Source organism: Saccoglossus kowalevskii, chromosome 16, assembly GCF_978046115.1.
Source record: "Saccoglossus kowalevskii chromosome 16, keSacKowa6.1, whole genome shotgun sequence".
Classification (NCBI taxonomy): domain Eukaryota; kingdom Metazoa; phylum Hemichordata; class Enteropneusta; family Harrimaniidae; genus Saccoglossus; species Saccoglossus kowalevskii.
This window is the reverse complement of record NC_140656.1, coordinates 10,655,216-10,682,715: the sequence shown is the minus strand read 5'-3', so window position 1 is coordinate 10,682,715 and position 27,500 is coordinate 10,655,216. Positions and strand designations below refer to the sequence as shown.

Below are 27,500 nucleotides of genomic sequence, written 5' to 3'. Positions count from 1 at the left end.
ATCAAATATGTCTGATACTGCATAACAATGCACCATAATCCGGTCTCAGTGAACCACACACATCCACTTCAATAAAGACTTGTACGTGGTAGAAATTTTATCAACAGGCATAGATTTATTGAGCTACTTGTAAAGAACGGAGTATGAAAATACAAAATGTATAATAAATAAAGCCTTGCTTAAACACCATAATGTATACATACTTCACACCTGTATCCATAATAATCAAAATTTATCAGTGTACCCTGGAACTATTTTAATAATTAAATTGTAATCAAGAAGAATAAATTCAACTAGTAGGGTATTTAAGAACTTTTGAAAATATACGAGTAGATCTAAGACAAAGTTGCTTCACGAAAATTGAGAACAGTTTCTGGCACACATGCTAATATATTTTTCTTTTGGCCTTATTTTGGTCTCGCATTTATCAGGAAACACCATTTCTTGCTAAGTTGTCTGGCAAATTGTGTGCAACCACATATCCTCTGTAAAACAAAATGTTACCAGACTCTTTGCTGTTTACCGATATTCTCTGATAATAGATTGCAGTCAGCTGAGCTCCCTAGGACTAAATATAACGATAGGAATTCATCACATGCAAGCCTTGTAGAGGGCACAAGTTACTGTAAAAGGGTTAATTCACTGGGTTTTAATTTTGCGTATTTCGCTGACTGGAAAATGCGCTAAATTAAAACCCAGTGAATATGTAAAATTTAGCATAGAACATATATAAATGATAAAACCGTGAATTTAAAACCCACTGAATATGCCTGAAATGGTAAATCAGCGAAATTTAAACCCAGTGAAAATTAGTCATTTTACAGTACTCGTTGCAAATACGAGCCATAAACTTGTGTTTACAACATGGTGACAATATGAAGAACGAGTATGACATGATGCACATTCTTGTCAGTGGAGTGTGAACAAAATTCTGCCGTATAACCTGTATATCTATAACGTGCCTCATTCTTGGGGGGAAAATATATATAAACATGAACTGTATCAAACTTTCGCAATAATATATCTCAGCTAACTTTGGTGGGAAAATACTGGCAATAATTTAGGCGGGAAAAATACCAAGTCCACATTGGAAACCCAAAACTAGTGTCTATTTAACTTGTATCAAGAGTATGATAAACACTGATAAAATATGTAAAATGATGCATGTTAATTAATTTAATTTGTGTCTAATGTAATTAGTATTCATCCTTGGTAAAAGAAACATGCAAGGGAGCAAACTCTGGGCTATTTTTGAACACAGAAAAATTGTGTATTGGATCTTACCAAAATGTTTATTTCACATCAAGTATGATCCCACTGAAAACGTAATGCCACCAGGACTGGATAGAAATGATTCTGAATCGTCATCAGAATTGTTATCCGGACTGAATGCTAACTGATTAATTGGATTTAGAGGAACACTGGTGATTGGTCCATTAATATTTGGGTTGGTCAACTCCGGGGGTTCGTCATCCTGTGTTATATTAGTGCTGAGTAGCTGCCTCTGGACTAGCTGTGCGTAGAGACCGTTTTGTGCGAGTAAATCAAGATGGCTTCCTTGCTCTGCGACTGTTCCCTTGTCAATAACTATGATGCGATTAGCTTTCTCTATGGTACTTAAACGGTGAGCAACAATCAGAACGGTTCTGTTTTGCAGGTTGCCATATATGGCTTGTTGAACCTGAGGATGAGAAAAGTACGACATATAAAACAAAATGGCTCCTATTGATTGTACACATAAAACTGAATACTCTAAATAATATGAGGTCATTACGAGAATACCTCAAAGTATGCACAAAGACAGTACAGCTGGAGTATCGACCAAAGCACAGCGTATTGTTTCCCTGGTAAATCTATGAGTTTAAAACTTAGTGAATATGCTCATATCAAATTAAATATTCATGTACGTTAATGCTTTTACAATACATATTTTGAACACCCGTATGTTATTGAATCATTAGTTTAAAACTTAGTGAATATGCTCATATCAAATTAAATATTCATGTACGTTAATGCTTTTACAATACATATTTTGAACACCCGTATGTTATTGAATCATTGGTTTAAAACTTAGTGAATATGCTCATATCAAATTAAATATTCATGTACGTTAATGCTTTTACAATACATATTTTGAACACCCGTATGTTATTGAATCATTGGTTTAAAACTTAGTGAATATGCTCATATCAAATTAAATATTCATGAACGTTAATGCTTTTACAATACATAACACCCGTATGTTATTGAATCATTAGTTTAAAACTTAGTGAATATGCTCATATCAAATTAAATATTCATGAACGTTAATGCTTTTACAATACATATTTTGAACACCCGTATGTTATTGAATCATTAGTTTAAAACTTAGTGAATATGCTCATATCAAATTAAATATTCATGTACGTTAATGCATTTACAATACATATTTTGAACACCCGTATGTTATTGAATCATTGGTTTAAAATTTAGTGAATATGCTCATATCAAATTAAATATTCATGTACGTTAATGCATTTACAATACATATTTTGAACACCCGTATGTTATTGAATCACTGGTTCCTAACATGCATGAATATGAGCCTAAAAGAATTACACTTACAGATTAGCATTTTAAACAATTTTGTTTTAATCTCTTTATATTACCCTTGGCTTTACATTGTTGAGGAGTTGACCACTAGAAAACTCTAACACATTTGATATACAAAAGGAAAAACAAATACCCCCACCCTCACCTAAAGTTATAAACAGCCAAGACTCTATGAATAAAAGACCAAGAAAAAATTTGCTCCAAGTGGGGATGGTATTTGCACGGAAAAAAACCACTGAATTTTTCCTGAATTGTCATTACTATCAAATCCTTGCCTGGATACTGTAGATAATTTGCACAAAGATAAGGCCATGTGTTAGATGAACGGGTATGGTGTTCCTTACAGTCCTGCTTTAATACATAAATTACAATCACTCACCATATATTCACTTTCTGAGTCTAATGCACTTGTAGCTTCATCCAGTAACAACACGATGGGATCCCTGATTAAAGCTCTAGCTATGGCTATTCTCTGTTTTTGCCCTCCTGTAACAAAACAATACCAAATTATGTATTGTGGATGTTGCATACATGCTTCATTTGGTGGTGGCTACGGCTAGAGCAGTTAAAATTGGACACTCAAAATCAATATTTTTTTTTTATTTATTTGTTGTTTATTTATTTATAACCAACAGCGGCCAATAACGATGGTTTTGTTGGTTACATCTAACATGAAGGTTAGATTTGAGATGTTTGAAATAATTCTACAAGTACATATTCATGGCTCTGAGAAACTTAAGATGATATAGTATCAACTACTCTACCTGAGATTTGGGTTCCCTTCTCTCCTACCTCAGTATCATAACCATCTTTTAATTCTGATATAAATTTATGTGCATTGGCAAGTACTGCTGCGTGTTTGACTTTGTCAAAGGTACAATGATTCTCCATGGCATATGCTATGTTTTCTCGTATCGATCTTGCATATAAGATAGGCTCTTGACCCACCATTGCAACCTAAATGAGACGATAAATATTTCACAAAAACTTGGTGAGGAAATGCTTTTTGGGATGTAGTTTTATGTTGGTGGATTGTAGCAACTAAAGAACAGCAAATATGACCATTTCAAATTAATTACTGTTAATTCAGTTGCCCAGAATTTTTTTTTTAATGTAAATTCTGTGTAATTGTGTGTATCAGCCTTTGTCAAAGGTTTTCATGTAGGATTATAAAAAAATAAAAGAAAAAACTATTTTTAAGAAAAACCAAATTAAAACCACAAAAAAATAATTACAAGCATTGATTTTGGAAAACAAATTGACACAGATTTATTTTCTTCTGGAGATAAATCATGTTTTCTGTGTTAACCTTTAAGCAGAAATACATAGTACGTTGTTAATTCGAATGATGAAATTGGATGATTACTGTACCCGACCGGCTTAGTAGTGTTCAGCTAAGTGCCTACCCCCACTTTTGGGACATTTCTATTTTTGGGTTCACATTAAATATGATCATTAATAAATATTACCAAAAATTCTTAATACTGTAAAATGACTAATTTTCACTGGGTTTAAATTTCACTGATTTACCATTTCAGGCATATTCAGTGGGTTTTAAATTCACGGTTTTATCATTTAGATAATGCGTTCTATGCTAAATTTTACATATTCACTGGGTTTTAATTTAGCGCATTTTCCAGTCAGCGAAATAAGCTAAATTAAAACCCAGTGAATAATTACCCCCTTTACAGTACATTCAAATTAAATAAAAACATTATTTTTTAACATTTCTAACTAAAATACATTTGTATATAGAACAATCAATGTTGTCACATGTAAGTCAGTATCAGTACTATTTACCTTATTATGTAAATATTCATGATCATATTGTTGTATTGGTATGTTATCTAATAATATAGAACCTGACGTGGGTTCATAGAAGTGTTCTATAAGATTGACACATGTACTTTTACCTCCACCACTTGGCCCTACAAGAGCTATGACTTCACCAGGTGATGCCTTGAATGTCACATTCTGAAAATAAATAAAAACTCCCACTTATTGTAGAGTATTGTAAGTGTATAGTGTGGATAACATTATAGCTAGCCTCCTCTTAGGTTATATTATTATAATCATGTTTCCAATTATTGCACTGCTGTGTTTTCATTGGTCTATTGGTACCATAATTGGGCAGTACTTGAGGTCAATGCATAAACACACAAACATGATTTTGTAGGAAATTCTCATCTACATAATTACCTATGCGTGCATATTTGAATGCCAGGTTTGGTTTATTGAAACACTTCCTCAGAAGGAATTAAAATGGTTACACTAACTGCTAAAACACATATATAAAAACATACAAATTTTACAAGAATTACTGTCTAAAGCACAACAATGGTTTAAAAAATAAATCAACAGACTACAATTACAAAAAACTATTAATAAATGTTGGTAATAATAATGGGAAAAAAAATAGATGAAATAATAATAATAAAAAAAGCAACAAACAGTAAATCAATGAAAGATGGAAATGAGAAAAAAAAAACGTATTAAAGGAGAAAAGTATTTATGTTAATTTGCCAGAAGATGTTGCTGTCTAAGGTTTGTGTTATTTTTGATAAATTGGGCAACTGGTATTTGTACATTCAGATTTGTATCACCCATTAATTTTAAAAATTTGTTGTAGTCACTCATATTCGTGAAATTTATAATGTGCTCAGTAGTCTCTTCAAATAATGCTTTCCGCGATTTTTCGTAAAAGGGGCATTCAATCATGCAATGGTACTCATCTTCTACTTTGTTATTTGAACACAGTTCGCAGATTCTTTTTCCTATTTTGGTTTTTGGTTTGGTGTACCTTCCTGTTTCAATTTTTAGTTTATGATTGCTCAGACGGAACCTACTTAGACATTCACGTAGTTCGGCATTCTTTATTTTGATCACATAATTTTCTGAAGTAAATTCATTTTTGAAATTGTTGTACATTCTCAGTTTATTTCTTCTGTTTTTGTTATTTTGGTTAACATCAGTCCCTATGTTAATTTCCTGTTTCCAGTATAATTTATATATTTTTTCAACTTTCAAACCTAATTTCTTGGTTTTTCTCTCGTTCAGTATAGTTGTTGTTTCGATAATTTGTGGTTGGTTTATTTGAGTTAACAGTGTAGTTATGGCACTGTACCATTTGCTGTTTAATTGTTTGTTCATAATTGCTGCCTCCCTTACCAATTCATTTGATGTATTCATTACTCTGCCAATTGCTTGTCAGCACCAATGACTTTGAAAGTGCTAACAATATATTTCTTTTTTCTTGAGAACACCACTCCACATATTTTAAATTTGTTGGGATATTTCGGGGATATTATAATATAACTTTGCACTGCCCATTATCATTTGAAAACAGGACGTAGATGGGGATGCTTAAATAATGAACTCTATTGTGTCTATTATTGTACACATCTTGTCCTTGTCCTGTTATGACACAATAATGGGCATAGTGCTATGCTTTATTTCCTAAGTAGATGCATTGACTGAATATGCTCAGACTTTTCTAACACTAACTCCAGCGTATACAAATAAGTGTCAAGGGCTCAGGTGGCAAAATATAAATCTAAAATACCACAGCTGTTTTGCCTGGATATGATTTTCTTGGAGCTGCGATTTGTAGTTTGGACAGCCTGATATGTAAGAAATGCATATTTTTTTTTATGCAAGTGTCTTCTATGTCCATTTGTATGTACTTGTATTGAAGGTATTAAGAACTTGGCACAGTGGGCGACTGTTTTGCTTAAAATATGTTGCTGTACTATTATTTTTAGAAACTTCTATACAACTATATTATATTATATTATTCCGTAAGTTATTTTACCAGTAATACAGTACCAGGTACATGTAGGTAGTATTGAGGAACTTGTTTGGCTAGTATTTCTGGTATATCTTTATTGTTCTTGTCCATTTTTGGTCACAATTGTTCACACCTGAAATCTAGCCAGTATTTTTCCCAAAAATGTTCAAATATATTTTGACATTTTTATTTCAGGACTTTTATACTCACATTTACCATACAAAACAAAAAGATCATGCATCATTTGTATCCATCCATCCATTTGTTATATTATCTAAATTTTCAATGAGCAAGGTTGTAATAGTTATGTTATATTTTAGGGAAATGAAAACTGGATATATGATTTACATAATAAATTCAACAATTGTCTCCCTTTACAAATTTTAAACCCACATAATTTTTCATAATCTTTTAATATTTCTGGTCAGGACTTGTAGCAAGGAGAAAAACATAGTTGAACTCTGGTGACCTTGCCCTTTGTTATATAATATAATTCCCTTTATCATAGTTTGTTTCAATATAAATATGCATTGTCATAATTAATTTTGAATACAAACAAGTTTTGGGGTTGAACCAACAGTGGGGAATCAGTCTACCGAATGTCCTTAAAAGATGTAAATATCTTACAAAAACATTGGTGCCTTATTTGTTTAATTATTTTAAGGAACATAATTTCCAGCTTCATTGAAAGTAATTAAGATATTTTAGAATAAAAACAAATGTCTCATTGCAAAAAAAAGTGCTGCATTTAGATGTGAATAGATTCATAAAACATGCAAGATAACAGAAAAATTTAGTTGGCTTTAGTCCAAGTATTTTGTACAGGTGTCTGTCAAAAATGAATGATTCACTGAGACAAATATGAACTGCCTCATTGTGTGACTACTGTATTATATGAAAAGTAAAAAAAACACCCTTTATGAATAGCTATCATGTTGCAAGCTCTGCTTTGTATGCAAATCAACTTAAATAGTTGGTGTCCAGTGGAGGGAGAAGTCAATAGTACTGTTGCCTCCTGAGAAACTACATCTTCAAACACTGCAATCTCTGAAGTGCGTTTTTAAACTAGTAATATAAAAACTCTCATTCTGTTCTAATAGCTGAAACATATTCCTGTGAGTTTTCATTTGTCAAATACAGAATACATATATTTTAGAATAATTTTCTTTTTAAAATGTGGATGAAATGTTTTGCTTTTAATGTATTTTTTATGCTTTGTTTTTGATTTGATAACTTTGAACTAAACAGATTTTCTATTAGCTTCAGATCTTGATCAAAGTTAGGCACCCAGTTCATAGGAGTGCTTATATTGATTTTCTGACATCTTGTTTTCTGTAAAGATTTTATTGGTAGGTTTGCAAATGTGTATCAGACTGTGCAATCTCTTCATGAGTTGGTTTTGAAACCCAGTATGGGATTCTGAGATACATTACCAAGGATATTATTACAAGATAAATCATTTGCTTCATTGAACACATACAACAATGCATATTTCCACTGAGATCAGTGACCTTTGATGTGTATCACCAGTGATCAATCAAGTAGAAACAGTCAAAATATTTTATCAGATTTTCTCAATTTTTGCATGATATTTTCATACAGGACATCTGTTGTTCAAACTCAGGGAAGACTTTATACTGATGAATAAGGTGACCAAGTTTGATAAAGTTTGGAATAGAATTAGTAAAGTTATTATGCACACAATAACAATTATTAACGACGACGACGACAACAACAACAACAACGACAACGCCGGACAAAATTTTTCCTTTAATATACCTTTCCCATCCATCTTTGATGGTACGGGCAAGGTAATTATATCTATTTGGTCCACAATTATCCAACAAATATGGAAAAATATGAAAATATTGCCAAAAAAAAATGGTGCTCAAAAAGTACAATATAGATGAGCACAGTGAGCATGACATTGCTGTCTCTTTCACATAGCACTAACATGTACTGTACTATTTACCTTGAGTACACATATATCAGGTCTTGATGAAAATATAGAAAAATACATAAAAATATGAAAATTTTGCAGAATAAAATGGTGCTCAAAAAGTACAATCTAGATGAGCACAGTGAGCATGACATTGCTATCACATAACACTAAAATGTACTGTATTATTTACCTTGAGTACACATACATCAGGTCTTGATGGATATGTAAATGAGACATTTTTAAACTCAATTTGTCCTTGGACATTACCAGGCATTAATCTACCGGTATTAGTGATCTTTGGCTCTCTGTCCATGAGTTCAAACACTTTCTCGGCAGCACCAGCAGCTTGCATTAAACCAGTGTAGACTGCTTCTAGAGACTAAGATATATAATACGTACCTATTAAACTGACATGTACAATTAATATACTGATCTATTTGTAATATTTGGAGACAACATCAAATTGTCATCTGTTATGTCGATTACTTTACTATGTAGCATTAATAGAGCAAATACATGTACTTTAAATTGATTAATTTTCGCTGCAAGGAATTTTTGTGATTTGATGATTTTAAGGTTGCATGTGTTTTCCTAGGACCCCAGTGAAAGTCGCTGTGAGTTCAATGAAAGTCAATGTGATTACTTAAGACCCCAGTGAAAGTTGCTGTCACTCCCTAGGATCCCAGTGAAAGTCACTGTGAGTTCAATTAAAGTCAATGTGATTATTTAAGACCCCAGTGAAAGTTGCTGTGACTCCCTAGGACCTCAGTGAAAGTCACTGTGAGCTCAATGAATGTCAATGTGATTACTTAAGACCCCAGTGAAAGTTGCTGTGACTCCCTAGGCCCCCAACAAAAGTCACTGTGAGTTCAATGAAAGTCAATGTGATTACTTAAGACCCCAGTGAAAGTTGCTGTGACTCCCTAGGACCCCAGCGAAAGTCACTGTGAGTTCAATGAAAGTCAATGTGATTACTTAAGACCCCAGTGAAAGTTGCTGTGACTCCCTAGGACCCCAGTGAAAGTCACTGTGAGTTCAATGAAAGTCAATGTGATTACTTAAGACCCCAGTGAAAGTTGCTGTGACTCCCTAGGACCCCAGCGAAAGTCACTGTAAGCTCAATGAAAGTCAATGTGATTACTTAAGACCCCAGTGAAAGTTGCTGTCACTCCCTAGGATCCCAGTGAACGTCACTGTGAGTTCAATGAAAGTCAATGTGATTACTTAAGACCCCAGTGAAAGTTGCTGCGACTCCCTAGGACCCCAACGAAAGTCACTGTGAGCTCAATGAAAGTCAACGTGATTACATAAGACCCAGTGAAAAGTTGCTGCGACTCCCTAGGACCCCAACGAAAGTCACTGTGAGCTCAATGAAAGTCAACGTGATTACATAAGACCCAGTGAAAGTTGCTGTGACTCCCTAGGACTCCAGTAAAAGTCGCTGTGAGTTCAATGAAAGTCAATGTGATTACTTAAGACCCCAGTGAAAGTTGCTGTGACTCCCTAGGACTCCAGTAAAAGTCGCTGTGAGTTCAATGAAAGTCAATGTGATTACTTAAGACCCCAGTGAAAGTTGCTGTGACTCCCTAGAACCCCAGCGAAAGTCACTGTGAGTTCAATGAAAGTCAATGTGATTACTTAAGACCCCGGTGAAAGTTGCTGTGACTTCCTAGGACCCCAGCGAAAGTCACTGTGAGCTCAATGAATGTCAATGTGATTACTTAAGACCCGAGTGAAAGTTGCTGTGACTCCCTAGGACCCCAGTGAAAGTCACTGTGAGTTCAATTAAAGTCAATGTGATTATTTAAGACCCCAGTGAAAGTTGCTGTGACTCCCTAGGACCTCAGTGAAAGTCACTGTGAGCTCAATGAATGTCAATGTGATTACTTAAGACCCCAGTGAAAGTTGCTGTGACTCCCTAGGCCCCCAACAAAAGTCACTGTGAGTTCAATGAAAGTCAATGTGATTACTTAAGACCCCAGTGAAAGTTGCTGTGACTCCCTAGGACCCCAGCGAAAGTCACTGTGAGTTCAATGAAAGTCAATGTGATTACTTAAGACCCCAGTGAAAGTTGCTGTGACTCCCTAGGACCCCAGTGAAAGTCACTGTGAGTTCAATGAAAGTCAATGTGATTACTTAAGACCCCAGTGAAAGTTGCTGTGACTCCCTAGGACCCCAGCGAAAGTCACTGTAAGCTCAATGAAAGTCAATGTGATTACTTAAGACCCCAGTGAAAGTTGCTGTCACTCCCTAGGATCCCAGTGAACGTCACTGTGAGTTCAATGAAAGTCAATGTGATTACTTAAGACCCCAGTGAAAGTTGCTGCGACTCCCTAGGACCCCAACGAAAGTCACTGTGAGCTCAATGAAAGTCAACGTGATTACATAAGACCCAGTGAAAGTTGCTGTGACTCCCTAGGACTCCAGTAAAAGTCGCTGTGAGTTCAATGAAAGTCAATGTGATTACTTAAGACCCCAGTGAAAGTTGCTGTGACTCCCTAGAACCCCAGGGAAAGTCACTGTGAGTTCAATGAAAGTCAATGTGATTACTTAAGACCCCAGTGAAAGTTGCTGTGACTCCCTAGAACCCCAGCGAAAGTCACTGTGAGTTCAATGAAAGTCAATGTGATTACTTAAGACCCCAGTGAAAGTTGCTGTGACTCCCTAGGACTCCAGTAAAAGTCGCTGTGAGTTCAATGAAAGTCAATGTGATTACTTAAGACCCCAGTGAAAGTTGCTGTGACTCCCTAGAACCCCAGGGAAAGTCACTGTGAGTTCAATGAAAGTCAATGTGATTACTTAAGACCCCGGTGAAAGTTGCTGTGACTTCCTAGGACCCCAGCGAAAGTCACTGTGAGCTCAATGAATGTCAATGTGATTACTTAAGACCCGAGTGAAAGTTGCTGTGACTCCCTAGGACCCCAGCGAAAGTCACTGTGACTTTCAGTACAAAAATAAAATTTTATTTCCTGAACTGAATTGGTTTCTCACAAAATGAAAGCGATTTATCGAATTAGCCATGAATATGAGCAAAGTAGAGATTGTTCAGTAAAAAGCACTGGCCTTCTTGTATCACGTAAACTGGAGGAGACTGAATTATTTTTTGAGTATATGAATTATTGTTAACAAGAAGAAATATAAAAGTAGATAGATAGCATCTGAATGTGGCCATTTCCTGTTGGGGGTTGAATTGAATTGAGAAGTCCAACTAATACAATGATTATCAAAATGTTGTTTCTTACCTCCAATGCATCACCTAGTTCTAGATTATACAGTATAAATGAGATGAGATTGCCAGGTGTCAAGCGATCGGTAAGCACAAGATGTCCACCATAAAATAGTAGAATTACATCAATTGTTAGCTCCATAAACTGAAGAAAATCAAATAACCTTATTAATGCATGTGCACTTTCAGGTGATACACCTCTTTTGAATCTAAGAGACACATTTTTAGGCAACGGTAGCTACACAGATTGATCTTTTCAAACCATCAAAAATTACGATAAATGTAAAATACTCTATAGAAGAGTATTTATAGAAGCCCAAAATTTATTGGCTGTCGAACCTATCACACATACAAGGTGTTCTCTTATTGGCTGGAATTATGCATAAGACTTGAATTGTTCAGAGTATTTATAGAACAAAGAAATTGATTGGTTGTCAAACCCATCAAACATACAAGGTGTTCTTTGAATGGCTAGATGGTTTTCAGTTGACAGACAGACACATGCATCTTTGCCATTATCCCCATTTCACGAGAGCCAAACATTTTGCAAGACAGTTTGTGGCATTTGAAAAGTTAAACATGTTTATGCAATAATTAGTGTAGTACTATATTTGCTCCATTAGTAGTGTATGTGCTTACACAAATGACAGAAGGGTCTGAAGTGACAGAAGAATGATCCAGTATACAATGAATACAATTTTTGGTTTGAGTGTATACTTCTATTGGATGAACGGAATAAAAAATAAATATAAGGTATTGTGATTAAATATTAAAGTACCTTTTTTTCTAAAAGAGATATTTTTGGTTTTGCTCAAAATTCTACTGCATCTAAATATAATCTTGACATTTTTCTGAAATTTATTCTACTCACCCTATTTGTAACAACAAAACCACCATATGCGAATGCTTCTTTTAACTTTACAAGGTACGTATCATGTAGTTTATCGGCATACTTTGCAGTTTCTTTGATTTCATGGGCAAAGCTTCGTACAGTTTTCATGGAAGACAGTGTCTCTTCGGCCACATTATTGGCCAATGCTAGAGTGTCTTGAACCATCCGAGATAATTTCTAAAATGAGAGGTTGCAGGAAATATGATGAAAACACAGAGAATTGACTCTAAGCATGTGTGAGAAAAAACAAACATACTTCGCATTCAGGTATTTGATATACAATGGTTACTAAATGTACTGTGGAATACTTTATTTTCGCTGGATTTAATTTTCGCTGAAAAGGCTTTTTAGGCATTTTGCTTGGAATTTATTTTCACTGATTTTTGATGAGTTTAATGTGAAATATAGGAAAAAAAATATATTCGCTGGATTTTATTTTCACGGAATTATCCCTTCAGCAAAAATAGCGAAAATTTATTCCAAGCGAAAATAAAGTATTCTACAGTATTCTGTTTGGAGGTTATGCAATAAATCAATGCTTATGCCCAAAAAAAAAAGGAACATTGAAAAATAATGATGTGACACAGTTTTATTTTTTTATTTATTATTTTAATTTTGTATTCGGTTTATTTAATACCACAAGAACAAGATAAATTTTCAATGTTTCAGATTTATTAATAAATACATGCATTAATTAGGTATATTTGGATTGACAAAATATTCTCTGAAACATAAAACAAATATTTCTTCATTCTACCATACATGGCACATTTTACCAGTACACAAAATAACAAAAACAATGTGTGGGGCACAGTTTTCAGAATGACATGCATGCTGACGAAAAACAAAACCTATTTTGGGCCTAATGAATACCACTGCACACAGTGGCGAATCCAGCAAAATGTATTGGGGGGTCCAAGCTTCGCTTAAGATATACGGAGCGTAAATCGCAAAGAAGCTATGCGTAATCCAGATGATATGAATCGTCATGCGTTTGGGGGGGGCATGCCCCCCTGGATCCACCACTGACTGCACATTGTTTCAAAATAATAACATCAATTGATATTTGTGATTTATTAAAAACTACAAGAACCTACCTTGTAATATTTCCCATATACTTTGGCCACCACAGCAACAAGAGGAATCATTATAAGTGTAACTATAGTCAGTTGCCATGACAACTTGAACATGAGGACAAGATAACCGATACTTTTAACGGAATTACGTAGAAAGACGTTGAGATTTAATGCAATTGAATCACTCATGACTGTGGTGTCGGAGGTCAGACGGGATGTAATGTCACCTGCCAATTCAATCAGTATAAAGCATTGGTAAATAACAAGAATCTAACAAATAATTTAATTTAAACATTTTTCCCTCATCACAATATATATATGAAACGTAACATTTTAAGTAAAAGGTTTGGACTACTTTATTTGATGCATCCAAATACCATGGTGTAATCTTTTCACCACAAGACTTTCTTGCCCAAATTTTTCTGCACTTTTTTCTTATATTCTTCAATATTTCTGGAAATGAACCCTAATTTTTGAGCCAGCAGACAAAATTTGAGTAAATTTTCAGCTTTTACTCAAAAAATTTGGCTATTTTTGTCTCAATCTTCTTATGGAAACTACAGACGATAAACAAGACTATTTTGCGAATTTGTGATGAAAATAGGGAACTGTCGGTGAAAAGGTAAATCTTTAATCTTTACGGTGCCAATAAAGCAAATATTCTATTCTACGGTATATGCCATCTGACCCAAAATGGTGGAATAAACAATACAAAGTTTCACAGTAGATCTTGATACTAAAACTACATGTATCTTTAAAGTTTGATAAAAGTCAATTTCTATGTTTCATGTGTCAACTTATCACAATATTAAATATACAATGTTCTGTAAACAAGTTAGCACTAACAAATCACAGAAAGACTGGTGTAATTAAAATCTCACTACATCAGGATGTGTAGATTTTATACAGTATGTTGTACACCAACCCTGACTCAATATATTTTATTTGAAAGTTTGCTAGGGATTGGGGGAATATTAGCAGGATTTTCTAATTGTGTTTTTGTAAATTACTGTTCTTTAAATCCATTGAAGTTCCATTAGACGAGAAAAACTTTAACAAGATCACTGAGGTGATAATTTGATGTTTTGTGTAGCGGTACTTACTTTATAACCATTGGATAGGAAGATAACGACTCTGATCTTGGGCATTAGTTGATCATGACCCCAAATGCGGGAAATTTTATGATACATTAAGAACAATGTTTTTACCTGTTTTTGTGCAATCAAAGAAACCAATGTCTTGGCTTGCAATTGACGAATATAAACAGTTGCGAATCCTAATGTTCAGCCTCGCCATGACAATCATAAACAGAGTGCCTCTGAGACCAGATGTCAAAGCACTAAAATATAAGACAATAAGGAACAGAACATTTTTAAAAACTGTGCTTGCATCAGATTTTTAATTCAGCTAGGCTATCCTTCAATCAGAAAAAAACTCATTAAATGAAAAAACAATCTTCTGAAAATGCTAATTCTCAAAACAAAAAATACTTTACATCATTTCCTTTTGGCAAGAGAAACAAATTTAGATTTTGATGAAGTCAGGGTAAGATGCAAAATTTGGAAGCAGTGAAAATGTCATTGAGTCACAATGTTTATCATGAAGTTTAATTCCCATGAATGCTGGCACTGATATCAACAATAGCTAGGAGATTTTTGAACACATGTATTGTGAATTATTTTCTATCTCAGTAAATGTAAAGCTGCTCCATGAGTAACAATGTCAGTCTAATAACATATGAAACTAGCAAAATTATTCATGTCATGTAGATATGGTTGTTAATATTATGAATAATTAATTTTATTAGCAACATAGTCATACTGATCAACTCTAGGATTGAAGAATTTGAATATCCTGCAATAAAGACATCAATTTAAAATAATTGAATTCAAATTATAGACTGGGATTTTTGTTTCAGGGATTCTAGTTTGATGGGATATCCAAGACAGCTATAATTGTATATTTTATACTGTGTTACTTTGCATAACAATAAATATACCAGGTATATGGCATAATATAAAAATCAGTAATGTTCTGTAATTGTACAAATATGAGAGGACTTATAAACTAATCAATTTATTTATTATTTGTTTCACCTTTTGAGTGCCAAAGACAACTTTTGTCACAATTCGCTATAAGATAAGATAATTTTTTATTACAACCTTATAGAATGAATTACATATCTATTTTGGTTTATAAAATGTAATAAAAGTGTTAAAATACACATATCAAGTTCGATATCTAAAATCTACTACAATACAGTTACATGTAATAATGTAAAAAATATTAATATGGTATTTGCTGTTTTTATAAATTTGATAAGCTCTGTTAGTAAATATTTGTTGTTTGTATTCAATATATGAATGAATATATGAAATATGTCACAGTTTTCATCGATTTTAATAAAGACTTGTAGCTGACAATGTCCATTTGATCCCAAATAATCAAAATAATTATAGAAAAATACATAAATATAGGCAAAATGCTGCACAAAAATGTTGGCTAGAATAATTATGGGATTCAAGTTCATACTTAAGTTTTGAAATAATTTATAAAATTCTTCAGGAAAATTTACTTATGTTTCCTGAAATTAAATCAAAGTTGAGTATTTTGAGTAATTTTTTCTGATTCATTTTGTTTATTCACTGTCTCAAAAACAACAGATTCATAAATATATAGTTGATAAAGTTGTAAAGTGGTGGCCATTTTATCAAATAATTTTAATTTGTCTGCATTTAATAATCAGTAATCAGAATAATCAGAAAAATGCTATTCTTCTACCAAATATGAATATTAGAAACATGTGGGACAGAAATGTTTAAAGTTGGGAAATTTACATGCAACCAAATCTGGTAGTTTTAAAACGTTAATGTACTTACGTTCCAGCAGATATTAAAGCCATTACTGTGATTGCATGTGTGAATTCATTGTAATCCTTATTAACCACGATACCATCAATGACCTTACCAGTGAAGAGTGGCAGGAAAATCTCACCTGCAACAAAATATACAAGGTATGATTCAACAAGACAATGTGTATTAAACTGGTTTTACATGTATCACATGCATATCTCCACAGTGATGTAATACAGGACAAATCAACGTGTTTGACATCATATATTACCAAACATTTTTTCATTGTTCTACTGGTACATGCCACCAAAAGGGTGCACATAGGTTCCAGCTTTCCATACAGTCTGATAACTAGTAAACTTGGTCTACATGTGTTTAAGTATTATTCAATATTAAAACTAATCAGGAAAAAATAACATGAATGATCCCGCTATCGCCAATAACCCTATTCAATGATTTGAAATGAAGCACTTCTGCAGCAAATATGGCAAAACTTGTAGGCTGTATAGTCAACCAACTGTACAATCAAACCAAGCTGTCTATGCTATTTCTACATTACAAAAGTGCTTCACTACTAAAATGCAATATTGGTATTATTTAATTAAGTTTACTGTCCAATAACAAATAAATACCTTTTTTGCTCTATTCAAAGCGCATCTCCAGAAGAAGCATGTACTTAAACTAAAAATTGCATTCATTGTATGCTGGACCATTGTAGTAGGACTCATTTCAACAATGTTTATGTAAACACATGCACTATTAAAAAAGCAAATACTGTATTTGCTTTATTAGAAGTGCATCTCCAATAGAAGCACATACAAAGTTTATTGTATGCTGAATCATTAAAACATTACTTATGTGAGCTCGAATTGTATTCATCCTATAACAATGATTAAAAATATAATTTTTAAATATCTATAAAAATCAAAGACTGATTTACATTCATTTTAAAAAAATGTCTACATCTCTGATTTGCAATTTCTGTTAATTACGTCACTTATATGTTGGAAAATTGGCCAAAATCTAATCAAAGTAACGATTCAATTAGGGAAACTTTCATGATAAACAAGGCAGTATTTATTCAGGTAGAATGGACACAAATGTCTTAATATACACAGGCATATGCACTCTTGTCATTGTGTCCATTTTACAAGAGCAAAAAATGTTGCAAGATAATTTATGGCATTAAAAGGGTTACAGCAAATACAAGGAAGAATTTAATAGGTTGAAAAATCTGTCAATAACCATGCTGCTTTCTGATTGGTCTGACTGTTAGGTGTTAGGGTTGGGGTTGGGTAGCCAATCAGACACAATCTTGTAGCTTCACATTGACTCAAGGGTTAAACATGAACATGTCTAAGTAACAATTAGTGTGGAACAGTATTTGCTCTATTAGTAGTGTATGCGCTTATAAAGTAACAGGTGTGTCTATGAAAAAATTAATATATACTGACCTATGGACGTTGCCAAGAGAGCTATGAATGCTATTATTAATAAAATAAAGTCAGGAGCTGTATAAGACAACAGTCTCAACACAGTACTTCTTTTTTCATTAGCTTTCTTTTTTATTCCATGCGACTCATAGTCACCCCTTTCCGGCTTGTTTAAATCATGCTCATTTGCATAGTCGCTAAGCAACTTGGCACTTTCCTCTGTGTTTCCGTCTTCAGCGTTTATACTCAGATGCGGTCGTCTGGGTTTCACACTGCTTAGAAGTTTCCATAATAAATACAGGCAGACACAGCAAACTGTCGTACAAGCAAATAATCCCCAGAACCAGGGTTGGCGTAAATCTTTCTGGTGTTCAGAATAAAACAGCAGCTTGACAATCAAGTACGTGAACATTAACCCACAGAATGAAAGGACAAAACCCGACGAATACTGCAGCCTTGGTACAGCATCTTTGGCATTGCACAACACTGCAACACTGGCACCGAATAGTATCGCAAATCTCAACACAGACAAGAACCAAATATCAATAAAACAGTTTGAAAAGGAATACTTGTATATCTCTGTAGTGAATTTGTCAAACTGGTGGCCGTGGATAAATAAAATAGTTGTCAGTGCTAAATCTGCTAAACTCACAAAGAGAGTTAGTAGAATTTTAACATTGCAAACCATATTGCAGCAAGTTCTACTGCAGTTACATCAGAATCCAACTAGACTGTCCATCAAGTTCTACAGCAGTTACATCAGTATATAACCAGACTGTCCATCAAGTTCTACAGCAATTACGTTGATACATTGCTAGACTTGCCACACAATCTTTTATTACCACCTGAAAAATAACATTGTGATATTTAAGCTTCCTCTGATCAAATACTGGTAATATGTAAATTAAGAGTTTCTAAAACCTAAAAGCACCAAAGCGGCTGTCATGACCAAGTGCTGAATCTTTTGTTTATCTCAATTAGGCCCAGAAATAAAATATTTTTTATCACGTGTATCATGTAGTACCAGAGACATAACACCATGTACTTTTTGGATTTGCAAAAACGACCCTTGCACATATTTCAAGATTGTGATGACACAGACTGGTCATCTTCTAAAATGCCAAAACATAACTTGTTTGATGACTATAGACAATTTTTGTGATAATTGTTTGAATTATTAATTAAACTTTTTGCTATATATATCGATAGTTTCATACACTCACTAAATTGCTTTTTCATTTTAAAGTCACATATGCAGATTTTGCAGTTTCTAACTCTTGAACCTTATCAATGCACAGGATTTCTTTCTTCACTGTATCGCCATTTCTGCTTGCCAATTTACTGCTGAGATGTGTGAAGGCCGCTGATAGAACTACCTCAAAATTTAGTAAAAACTAGCCAATATGTCTCTATGAACGAAATTACATTGAGTACTCCAAAAATTAATTATTTGTTTTAAACTGACTGCAAAGTACATGCCATGAATGACGTCCCTGTATGCAAATGAAATGGAATGAGTTAAAAAGCTTAGGACACGCACACACAAATAATGATTTTTTCTGTTGACGAAATAGCTGTGAATGCATACATGTGATGTCATAAATTACATCACTCTTTAATAAATCTGATATCCTCTATATAATTTGATCTAATCATATTGTAGCCTTTGCTGACTTTCTGCATTCCAACTTTAGTTTTTGCAGTGATGGAACATATCAGCGGTGAATCATACATACCATATCTTTGCAGAGGACCTGAAAGCAAGGCTTGGAATGCAATGGTTGTCTAATGAACAAATTATTATAGTAAAATGATGAAGCACATAGTCCACAGTATAGTGACCGTGCAAAATGAATGTACGAGTACTCTGAGTTGATCATTACTCTTGTGTCTTGCAGAATGGCACACAATGAGCAATATGAGAACATAATTAAACAGTGATAATAAGGTGCTACACAGAAGAAAACAAACAAAGTTAAACAAATCATGGCCATGTTATGATCAAATATTGATTCTGTGAGGGGTGTAGTTTTGAAATTTATGGAAATTTATTCAGATGGATACCATTTTTTTTGTAAGTTGGTCTTTTGATTTTGATGATTACTATTATCTTGCTATCTTCTTTGGTGTGAATTGCCATTGATGTCAGTGGTTACCGATATATACAAGTACCATAATTAAATTGAGGTCACATGTAAAGTTATTTTAAATTCCAAGGCATAAACTTGAAGCAAATAAATCCCACAAGTAGCCCAAAACTTCAGTGTCATAGAAGTGGGTGATATTTACATTCAGTTGTTGGCTGCCCACTCAAATATCACCATGGATACCATAATTTACTGCTCATAAATATAGTTTTGTAGGTTTAATGCAAACATAGCAGGTCTGAACTCATTTCAAAACATGTCAATACAATATCTGCAAGGAGTACTTGTATATATAATATTGCCTTTTATAACATGATTCAAACAAAGGCTATGTAGGCAATTATTTGTCTTGCCTGACAGCCTTGAAGCCCTACAAAATATTCAAAAACACTTGGCGTTGACAGAGATGTGTATGCACTCTTTGCAATTCTGGACCTTCACAATTTGTAATTTTTGTTTGGAAAAAAGAAGGTAATATAATATAATTGATTGATAGTAAACAAGACGATAAAACAAACCAATCTTACCAGTAGTTGAAATTTGAAGTTGATTTGATACCATCAGCAAATTATTTATAAATTGGTCCATCATGGGAAGAGAAATAATTGTTAAATAATTATACAGAATTAGCTCAAAACTATATACAGTTATCAAATTATCCAAGAAATGTTGAAACAATCGAGAATTCTTGTATATAATTGAGTCATTGCAACTTACTGTGAATGGAAAAGCAAGCCAACCAGCAGTTTATATTGGAATAAAGCTCACTGTTTTGCAAATAAAGCAATATAATATAATCCAGTTTTATTTATTTCTCATATATTTAATTAGGATTTTATTTTCGATTTTAATTAAATCTTACTGTGATCGAAAGAAAGAATGGAATATTGCTATATGATACATTGTTTTGCAATCAAAATAGCTACATTACACCATGGAACTATGGGTTTATAGTTCCATGATTACACAAAGTGTTGCCAAAGGAAGGAATGGTTACATGTATAATGTGAGCATATAACAATATCATTAACTCATTCTTTCTTGCGGTTACGGTAATGTTCACTTATAATTTAGAGCATTTCCTCTGTATCAGTGTGGGACTTTATTTTGAGTTTAAGTCATGCGTTAAGCCATTGTATGACAAAACTATAACTTTACTATTGTAAGCTGTCGGTGTCGCCATTGTGTGACAAAGTCGGACCGAGCACTTTTATCAGATGTTAGCTTAGAAAATGAAAGTGATAAGGAAACAAAAATATGGACAATAAAAATAAATTTCAAAGAAATATAGATTATACTAATTTTGTACATATTGGACTTACCGAGTTTTGTAAAAAAAAAATCTTCAAATTTATTTCTGCATGCAAACTCAGATAAACAGCGCACTTTCCAAATTTTGGGAATCCCGAGGATTACCGGAAGTGAAATCACTGCGAGTGGCATCTTGGGTAATATATTGAGATATCGCGAATTCTCGCAATGTCTCGCGACGTTTTGGCGTTATCGTTGTCATGTGACCTCAATCCAGCCAATCACGCAATTCGTTACTGAACTATGAGATCGTGATCTTACACGGATCGAGAGACGATTTCCTCATCATGGTGAGTAAAATTTGCTCTATAATGTGCGTCAATCCTGTCTGAAGGGCGTTTATGCGTGAATATATTTTACCATTAGTTAATACTAATTATCCCTGAACCAAGAACACATGGAAAATTATCTTTTTTTTAATTTTTTCATTGTTTGTTTGGTCGGTTGTCACGAGCATGATTTGCATAAATGGTGGTCGCCCCCGTATGATATTTCGTTCTTTGCGGAGGGATTCCCTCATGTGGTGAATTGGGCCGTCTTTATAATTTGTATGATTTTAAGTTTAAATGATTTGTGTGGTGTGTGGCCCATTTTCTTTAAAACTCGATCTTTGTTATGCTACACAATACATGCCAGTGCATGTTCACATTGCCATTCACTTTCATGGTGATCTCTACGATCTACAGTACCTGGCTCACACCGGCAAGTTCCAACACTCAACATCTCCGTCGTACTGACAGTCTTTTGCTATGCGACTCCAATCACAGACGTTCTCCCATGTATCAAAATTATATTACAACCGGAAGTCATCATAATTATATTGTTGAAACTTCACAATTTGTTCACTATCATTATAAATAAGCAACTCCCCTAATATTTGTATTAAAGTTTCAAATCCGAGTTGAACTACAAACTATGTTGAGCATAAGCATCGTCTTTGCCACTCTCACAAAATTAACTCCACCTAACCAGTTGAGTCCCGTTAATCACAAAGCTCTTGTTATATTGAAGTCACCACCAACACTAAATGTGTAGTTCAGACTAGTTGCACAATCAAATGACACATTTTTGTATCCTTTTTTTAAGAGAATGATATATTAATAATTAACATGTTTATGTTTCTGAGGTAATCTAAACAACTGATTTTCTAAAACAGTGATTATTAGTAATTTATTGTTTAAGGAATATTTCTATCTGGAGTACTTTGCTTTGACTACAACTTTGTTGTGATGGAATAACTGTGACCTTTTTACCATACCACCAAATGTAGTTTACTTAGGTAATCATGTCTTACGTACAGGTCACTTTAGCCACCTCTATATCGTGTGTTCTTCTGATATTTATAAATTCTAACTCATGACTAGGAAGTGAGCTGGTTTATGATGTGTGTCCTAGAGTATGTAGTGTGTTGAATACAAAGTCCACCAAGATGGCTACTTTTGAACATTTTGACCATGTGACCCTATTTGACTTTGAACACAGTTGTGTAGATTTAGCATGATCATTGCATTCATGTTCAAATCACATTTATAAACTCAATTCAAGCCATAAACTTCAATGTATGTAGAGGTATCAATAGATGATAAAATTCAATGTAATAAACCGGCAATAGGCCTTTTTAAAAATAGCACCATGCTCAGCCAAACTGTTCTATCATAAAGAATTGTGAGTTTTTTTCAGTGTAAAATCCCCATAATTCTTTAAAATAGAACCGTTTGACTGAACCGTGAACTCAATGCTATCCTCAAAAAGGTCTATTGGCTCAGTTTGTTAAAGATTTTTTTCCCATTTTTATGGCGACTGGTTATGTTTGGTTATGAGTTTTTATACATACTTGTATATGTAACTGCTGTATGTTAATGATCACAAATTCAGTAAAATAAAAGTTGTTTTGTAACTGTCTAAAAATATGAATCCTGAAACAATAATAAATGTATATACCAATCAACATTTTCAAAATAGCACCATGATGTATAACCTACTAACTTTATGAGGCTCAGTTTGAAGTTGGGACAGTTAGCTAAATGCATAAGAAAACCTTCAATCTTCTTATTTCCATTGCAGGATGTGTTTTTGATGATCCGTCGTAAGAAAAGTACCATCTTCACTGATGCCAAAGAAACAACAACCGTATACGAGTTAAAGAAAATAGTAGAAGGCATCACTAAGAGACCACCTGAAGACCAACGATTACATAAAGATGAGCTGATTCTAGAAGACACAAAAACATTGGGGGATTGTGGTTTTACTAGCAGTACTGCTAGAGCACAGGCACCAGCAACAGTAGGATTAGCCTTTAAAGAAGGTAAGAATGCTGCGGTGGTTTACATGCAGGTGCTCAGACAATGTGTTTGCCACTGTTTTACAGTATGTATTGCTGTATTGAACAACAAAAGATTAAATACCAATCAGCATTCTTAGCTTGTTACTAACAGAATTGTGGACCGTGAATTAAATGCAGTTAACAACCCAAGATCTATCATCAGCACTTGACAGTGTGACCATTTGATGTGTGCATTTGCCAGTGTACAAACCTGTAGCCAAACTGAAATCAGTCATTTGAGCTACGTGAAAGGATTTCCAACAGCAGTGATTAGAATGTTGCATCATAATAATTCAGGAATAGTAAATGTGCCAGGCAGTGTGAATACTATGTCAAAATAAATGGCCAGGTCAGGGTTGTCCAGGTACCATTTTTTTTAATCAACAGCCTTGTGACAAACCAGACCTGCATTTCTCTTGTGGAGCAAGTGTTGGATTTTACTTTTTACTCAACAATGCACCAAGCATTACATCATTTCTTAGTAAACTTAGATATCCATTCTACACCAGATCTGGGTCTATTTTTGGCTACTAGTATGTCACATGTCTAAACAATATTCTTGGTGTGTGGTTTTTTTGGGATGAAACAGCACAACCCACTCAAATCCCACTAACACTGGCTTCTATTCAATAATCAATACTCCCCATGTTAATTATGTTTTGAATTTATGTTGGTTTATATTCATATTATTCACTTTTGGTGGGTACATGACATCTTTCAGTTACATACCTCTCCTCTAATTAGTGTATTGTATAAGCCCCCTCCACACACGCACAATATCATTAATTAGTATATATTTATATAGAACAATCTTGATTATAGTTCTTTATGTCTTTAACTTCTTTGAGGTATTATTAGTAAGACCGATTATGATCAGATGCCTCTTCTTGGTGTAGCTTCTGCTGTGGCTATATGCACAACTTTGAGTACAGGTACTGTACTTTTCAAATCAATAAAAGACGTCATCACAAGAAACTAGTGCGCTCAAAACCATTCAAATTGTATTCAAACTGCCAGGAATGTTGAACTCAGCTCAGTGCACACCACCAGGACAATTGAAAAATGGGGTAAAAAAGCTAATTATTAAATACTCTTCCAATCCATATTATTTTGAAGACATTGTAAGAGCGGAGATCCCCAAGCCATTTTCACAATGGCAAGGCCTGGGTTCAGTTCACTCATTTACCTACAGAATATTAGATACAAAGTGTAGTCAATAAACAGTGTTGTAAATATTTTGATACAATGCAGTGTTCTGTGAAGGCCTTTCAAGCATCACATAAATTTGGGTCAGTGCATATGTTTAAAAAAATGTAAATTAATAAAAAACATACACACCTCTGGATTATTGCTAGTGAAACACAAAAGGTATATGTCAATTCCAAATGCTTTACAAGGTGATACTGTAAGTCTTTCTCATAAGTAGAGATTCTGTTAAATTATCAGAGGCAAAAAAGATTTTAAGAAATGTAGATACATGTCATTCTAAAACAAGAAATGTAGCATTAACTTGATAACCACTGGACTATGATAATGGCCGGTAGATGTGCATTGGAAACAAAGGAGAAATGCGTGCACTATGACGCAGCAGTAAATCGAGACAATACATTTTGTATAACCTGCACAAACTGTTTATTTACTTCTAGTGTGGGGCCCATATATATCGCTTGTAAAAAATACTGGCTTAAAACTGGCTATGATAAAAATCACACATGGAAGAGTTTCCTCATTAAATCATGCTTTCATTTTGTTTGTTGTTATCCTCTACTGCACATAAGCAATGCATCTTGTATAGTAACTACATGCATGGTTTTATTAATACAATTACCGGTACATTAATTTTAAATCAAGAAAACATGACAGTGTAGATGCATGAAGTTTATAGATTACTGGTATATAAAGAAAAATGCTAACTAGTATACAAATTAGCCACAGCACTTTAATTTGTTTGTAGGGAGAACACTGCAATGTTCTTATTGTAACCATAAAAAAAGAAAGTCAAAGTCACACACAGCTTAATTGATTGTAAGAATATTTACTGCTAATGGTCAGGAATAAGATTCATTTTTGATTTAATGAAGAATAATAATAATTTGTCTCAGACAACAACTTTTGTCTTTGTGCAACCAAATATGAAAAGTGGTTCTCCTTTGGGAACAACTGTGACAATAAATGCAGAAATCACAATATTAAGCATACAATGTTAGTTCACTGTACTATTATCAGATTTCAGCTTGTTTTGGGCAATTGCATGAAAATCCACCAGATTCTCACATGACTTTGTAGCTGGCAACAATTACAGGTTTATTCAGGTCTTGTCTTTTGAAAATGGCTCTCCTAAACAAGGTAACACAAGTGATTAGAGGGGGTACGTTATTACCGTAACCTTTTGGGTGACAGATATTTTTCTTGCCCAAAATTCAGTGCAAATATTTTATTGTTCTGTAAAATTTTCACTGAATTTCATCATTATTTTGTACCATACAGGCAGTTTCGGATATTTTTTAGTTTTTGATCAAAAGGTTTGTCATTTTTTAATTAACATTTCATGTGGGGAGGAGTAGACTACAGACTCATTTTGTAGATGGTGTCAAAAGTTGATGATGGCACTCAAAGTTCAAGTCTCTTAAAAATGGTATGGATTGGGAGAGTTATAATTAGCTCTTGTGGGTCTTGATTTGAGTGAGTGGAGGGATCTTCTTAGAAAGTAAGGCCTGTTGTTTATTTTGTGAAAGATGATGACAAAATTTTACTTTAAAATGCATGTAGCTAAAGCTTTATTTACCTGAATTTTCAGAGTAGTTGTCCCATCAACAACAACAACCGTATTTGACTCCCTGCATATACTCCCTATGGTATCGCCAATAGTGTTTTCCCATAGAATGACAGCTTGGTCTTTGTGTATTTTCATTTTAGGAGAGGAAGATTTTGAACCACTGGAAGTTACACCATACTCCAATCCACCAGAGTTACCAGATGTTATGAAACCACAAGAATCTAGTACATCAAATGCAGCAGAACAGCCAGTCTCTTAAATCATGCAATCCCCCTTTTTGTTTCAGATCTGCAAGAATACGTGGTAGCATCGAATGATGCACCCAACTTCAAGCAACCAAGGTCATTATGTAAATGTACTACAGCGTTTCAACTTTTTCAACATTTTCTCTCATCAAAAGGTTGAAATTAGAAATCTTAGTATTGTATCCAACACTGCCCCTTTTCTTGATTGTTGTAAATTCTTGTTTTGCACATATTATTCCCAACCCCTTCTGTTATATTCCAGTTCAAATACAGATCTAACTTAATGACAATTTTTAAAAACTATTCAACGCTTCCTGTAGAGGGTTGGTCTTTAATCTCCTTGGTTGCTGCTAGTCATGTTTTAGAAAATCACAAATGTCAAAGACTATTTAAAGGCAGAAATTTAGTGAACGTTTGTAAAATTTAACTATGTTTCAATAATTGAGAACTATTTTTATAAGTTTTGTGGAGTCTCTGATTATTTTTTGCAATATGTGGTAAAAATGACAAGCCCAAATCGAATGGGCTCTGCACTTTCTCTCTACAATATGCCTCGAGGGAAATGTTAGAGACCATTGTTGGAATAGTTTTTTTTTTTTTTTTTTTTCTTATCTAATGATATATAATTTAAAATCAAATTTGCTAGACTAATGATTTACCATTTTTGTGTTGCTTGCAATTGGTGTTTTGATCACATTTCTTTAGGAATTTGTACGAGTGCATTTTTTGTTCTCACTTCAGGGCAAGTATTTTTTTCAACATTGTGGAACTTTTAAGTGGTGCTTAGTAGGGCTAATAGAGCTTTTAGAATCACTCTAAATATTTAAAAAAGAAAACCATAATATGTCAAATTTACTTCAGTGTCAGCCACTTTATGGGCATATACTGCAAATATACA

The 27,500-nt window shown here is 33.8% G+C and overlaps 2 protein-coding genes across 2 annotated transcripts; one reads left to right on the top strand and one right to left on the bottom strand.

Annotated features, from left to right (window-relative positions):
- Nucleotides 1-95: 95 nt before the first annotated feature.
- LOC100367309 (ABC-type oligopeptide transporter ABCB9) lies at nucleotides 96-21,351 on the bottom strand. The gene is made up of 13 exons (XM_006815688.3): nucleotides 21,270-21,351; nucleotides 17,822-18,645; nucleotides 16,395-16,509; nucleotides 14,724-14,854; nucleotides 13,537-13,742; nucleotides 12,419-12,616; nucleotides 11,564-11,692; nucleotides 8,512-8,700; nucleotides 4,393-4,566; nucleotides 3,357-3,549; nucleotides 2,972-3,078; nucleotides 1,285-1,681; nucleotides 96-568 (listed from the first exon to the last, which is right to left on the bottom strand). The coding sequence occupies exons 2-12, from the start codon at nucleotides 18,486-18,488 to the stop codon at nucleotides 1,298-1,300; spliced, it is 2,493 nt and encodes an 830-aa protein (XP_006815751.1). The 5' UTR covers nucleotides 18,489-18,645; nucleotides 21,270-21,351; the 3' UTR covers nucleotides 96-568; nucleotides 1,285-1,297.
- An 89-nt stretch (nucleotides 21,352-21,440) lies between these two features.
- Nucleotides 21,441-27,037, top strand: LOC100377418 (elongin-B-like). The gene is made up of 3 exons (XM_002734078.4): nucleotides 21,441-21,548; nucleotides 23,323-23,563; nucleotides 26,498-27,037. Exons 1-3 carry the CDS (start codon nucleotides 21,546-21,548, stop codon nucleotides 26,614-26,616), a joined length of 363 nt encoding a protein of 120 aa, XP_002734124.1. The 5' UTR covers nucleotides 21,441-21,545; the 3' UTR covers nucleotides 26,617-27,037.
- Nucleotides 27,038-27,500: the final 463 nt, after the last annotated feature.

Bases quoted from the DNA above. Each gene is read 5' to 3' on its own strand.
- LOC100367309 (XM_006815688.3), bottom strand. From the start codon at position 18,488: ATGGTTTGCAATGTTAAAATTCTACTAACTCTCTTTGTGAGTTTAGCA. The intron at 16,510-17,821 runs GTCAGTATATAT...ATTTTGTTGCAG, and splicing joins TCTCTTGGCAACGTCCATAG to GTGAGATTTTCCTGCCACTC. The intron at 3,079-3,356 runs GTAGAGTAGTTG...GTTTTGTTACAG, and splicing joins GAAGGGAACCCAAATCTCAG to GAGGGCAAAAACAGAGAATA.
- LOC100377418 (XM_002734078.4), top strand. The intron at 23,564-26,497 runs GTAAGAATGCTG...TTTTCATTTTAG, and splicing joins AGGATTAGCCTTTAAAGAAG to GAGAGGAAGATTTTGAACCA.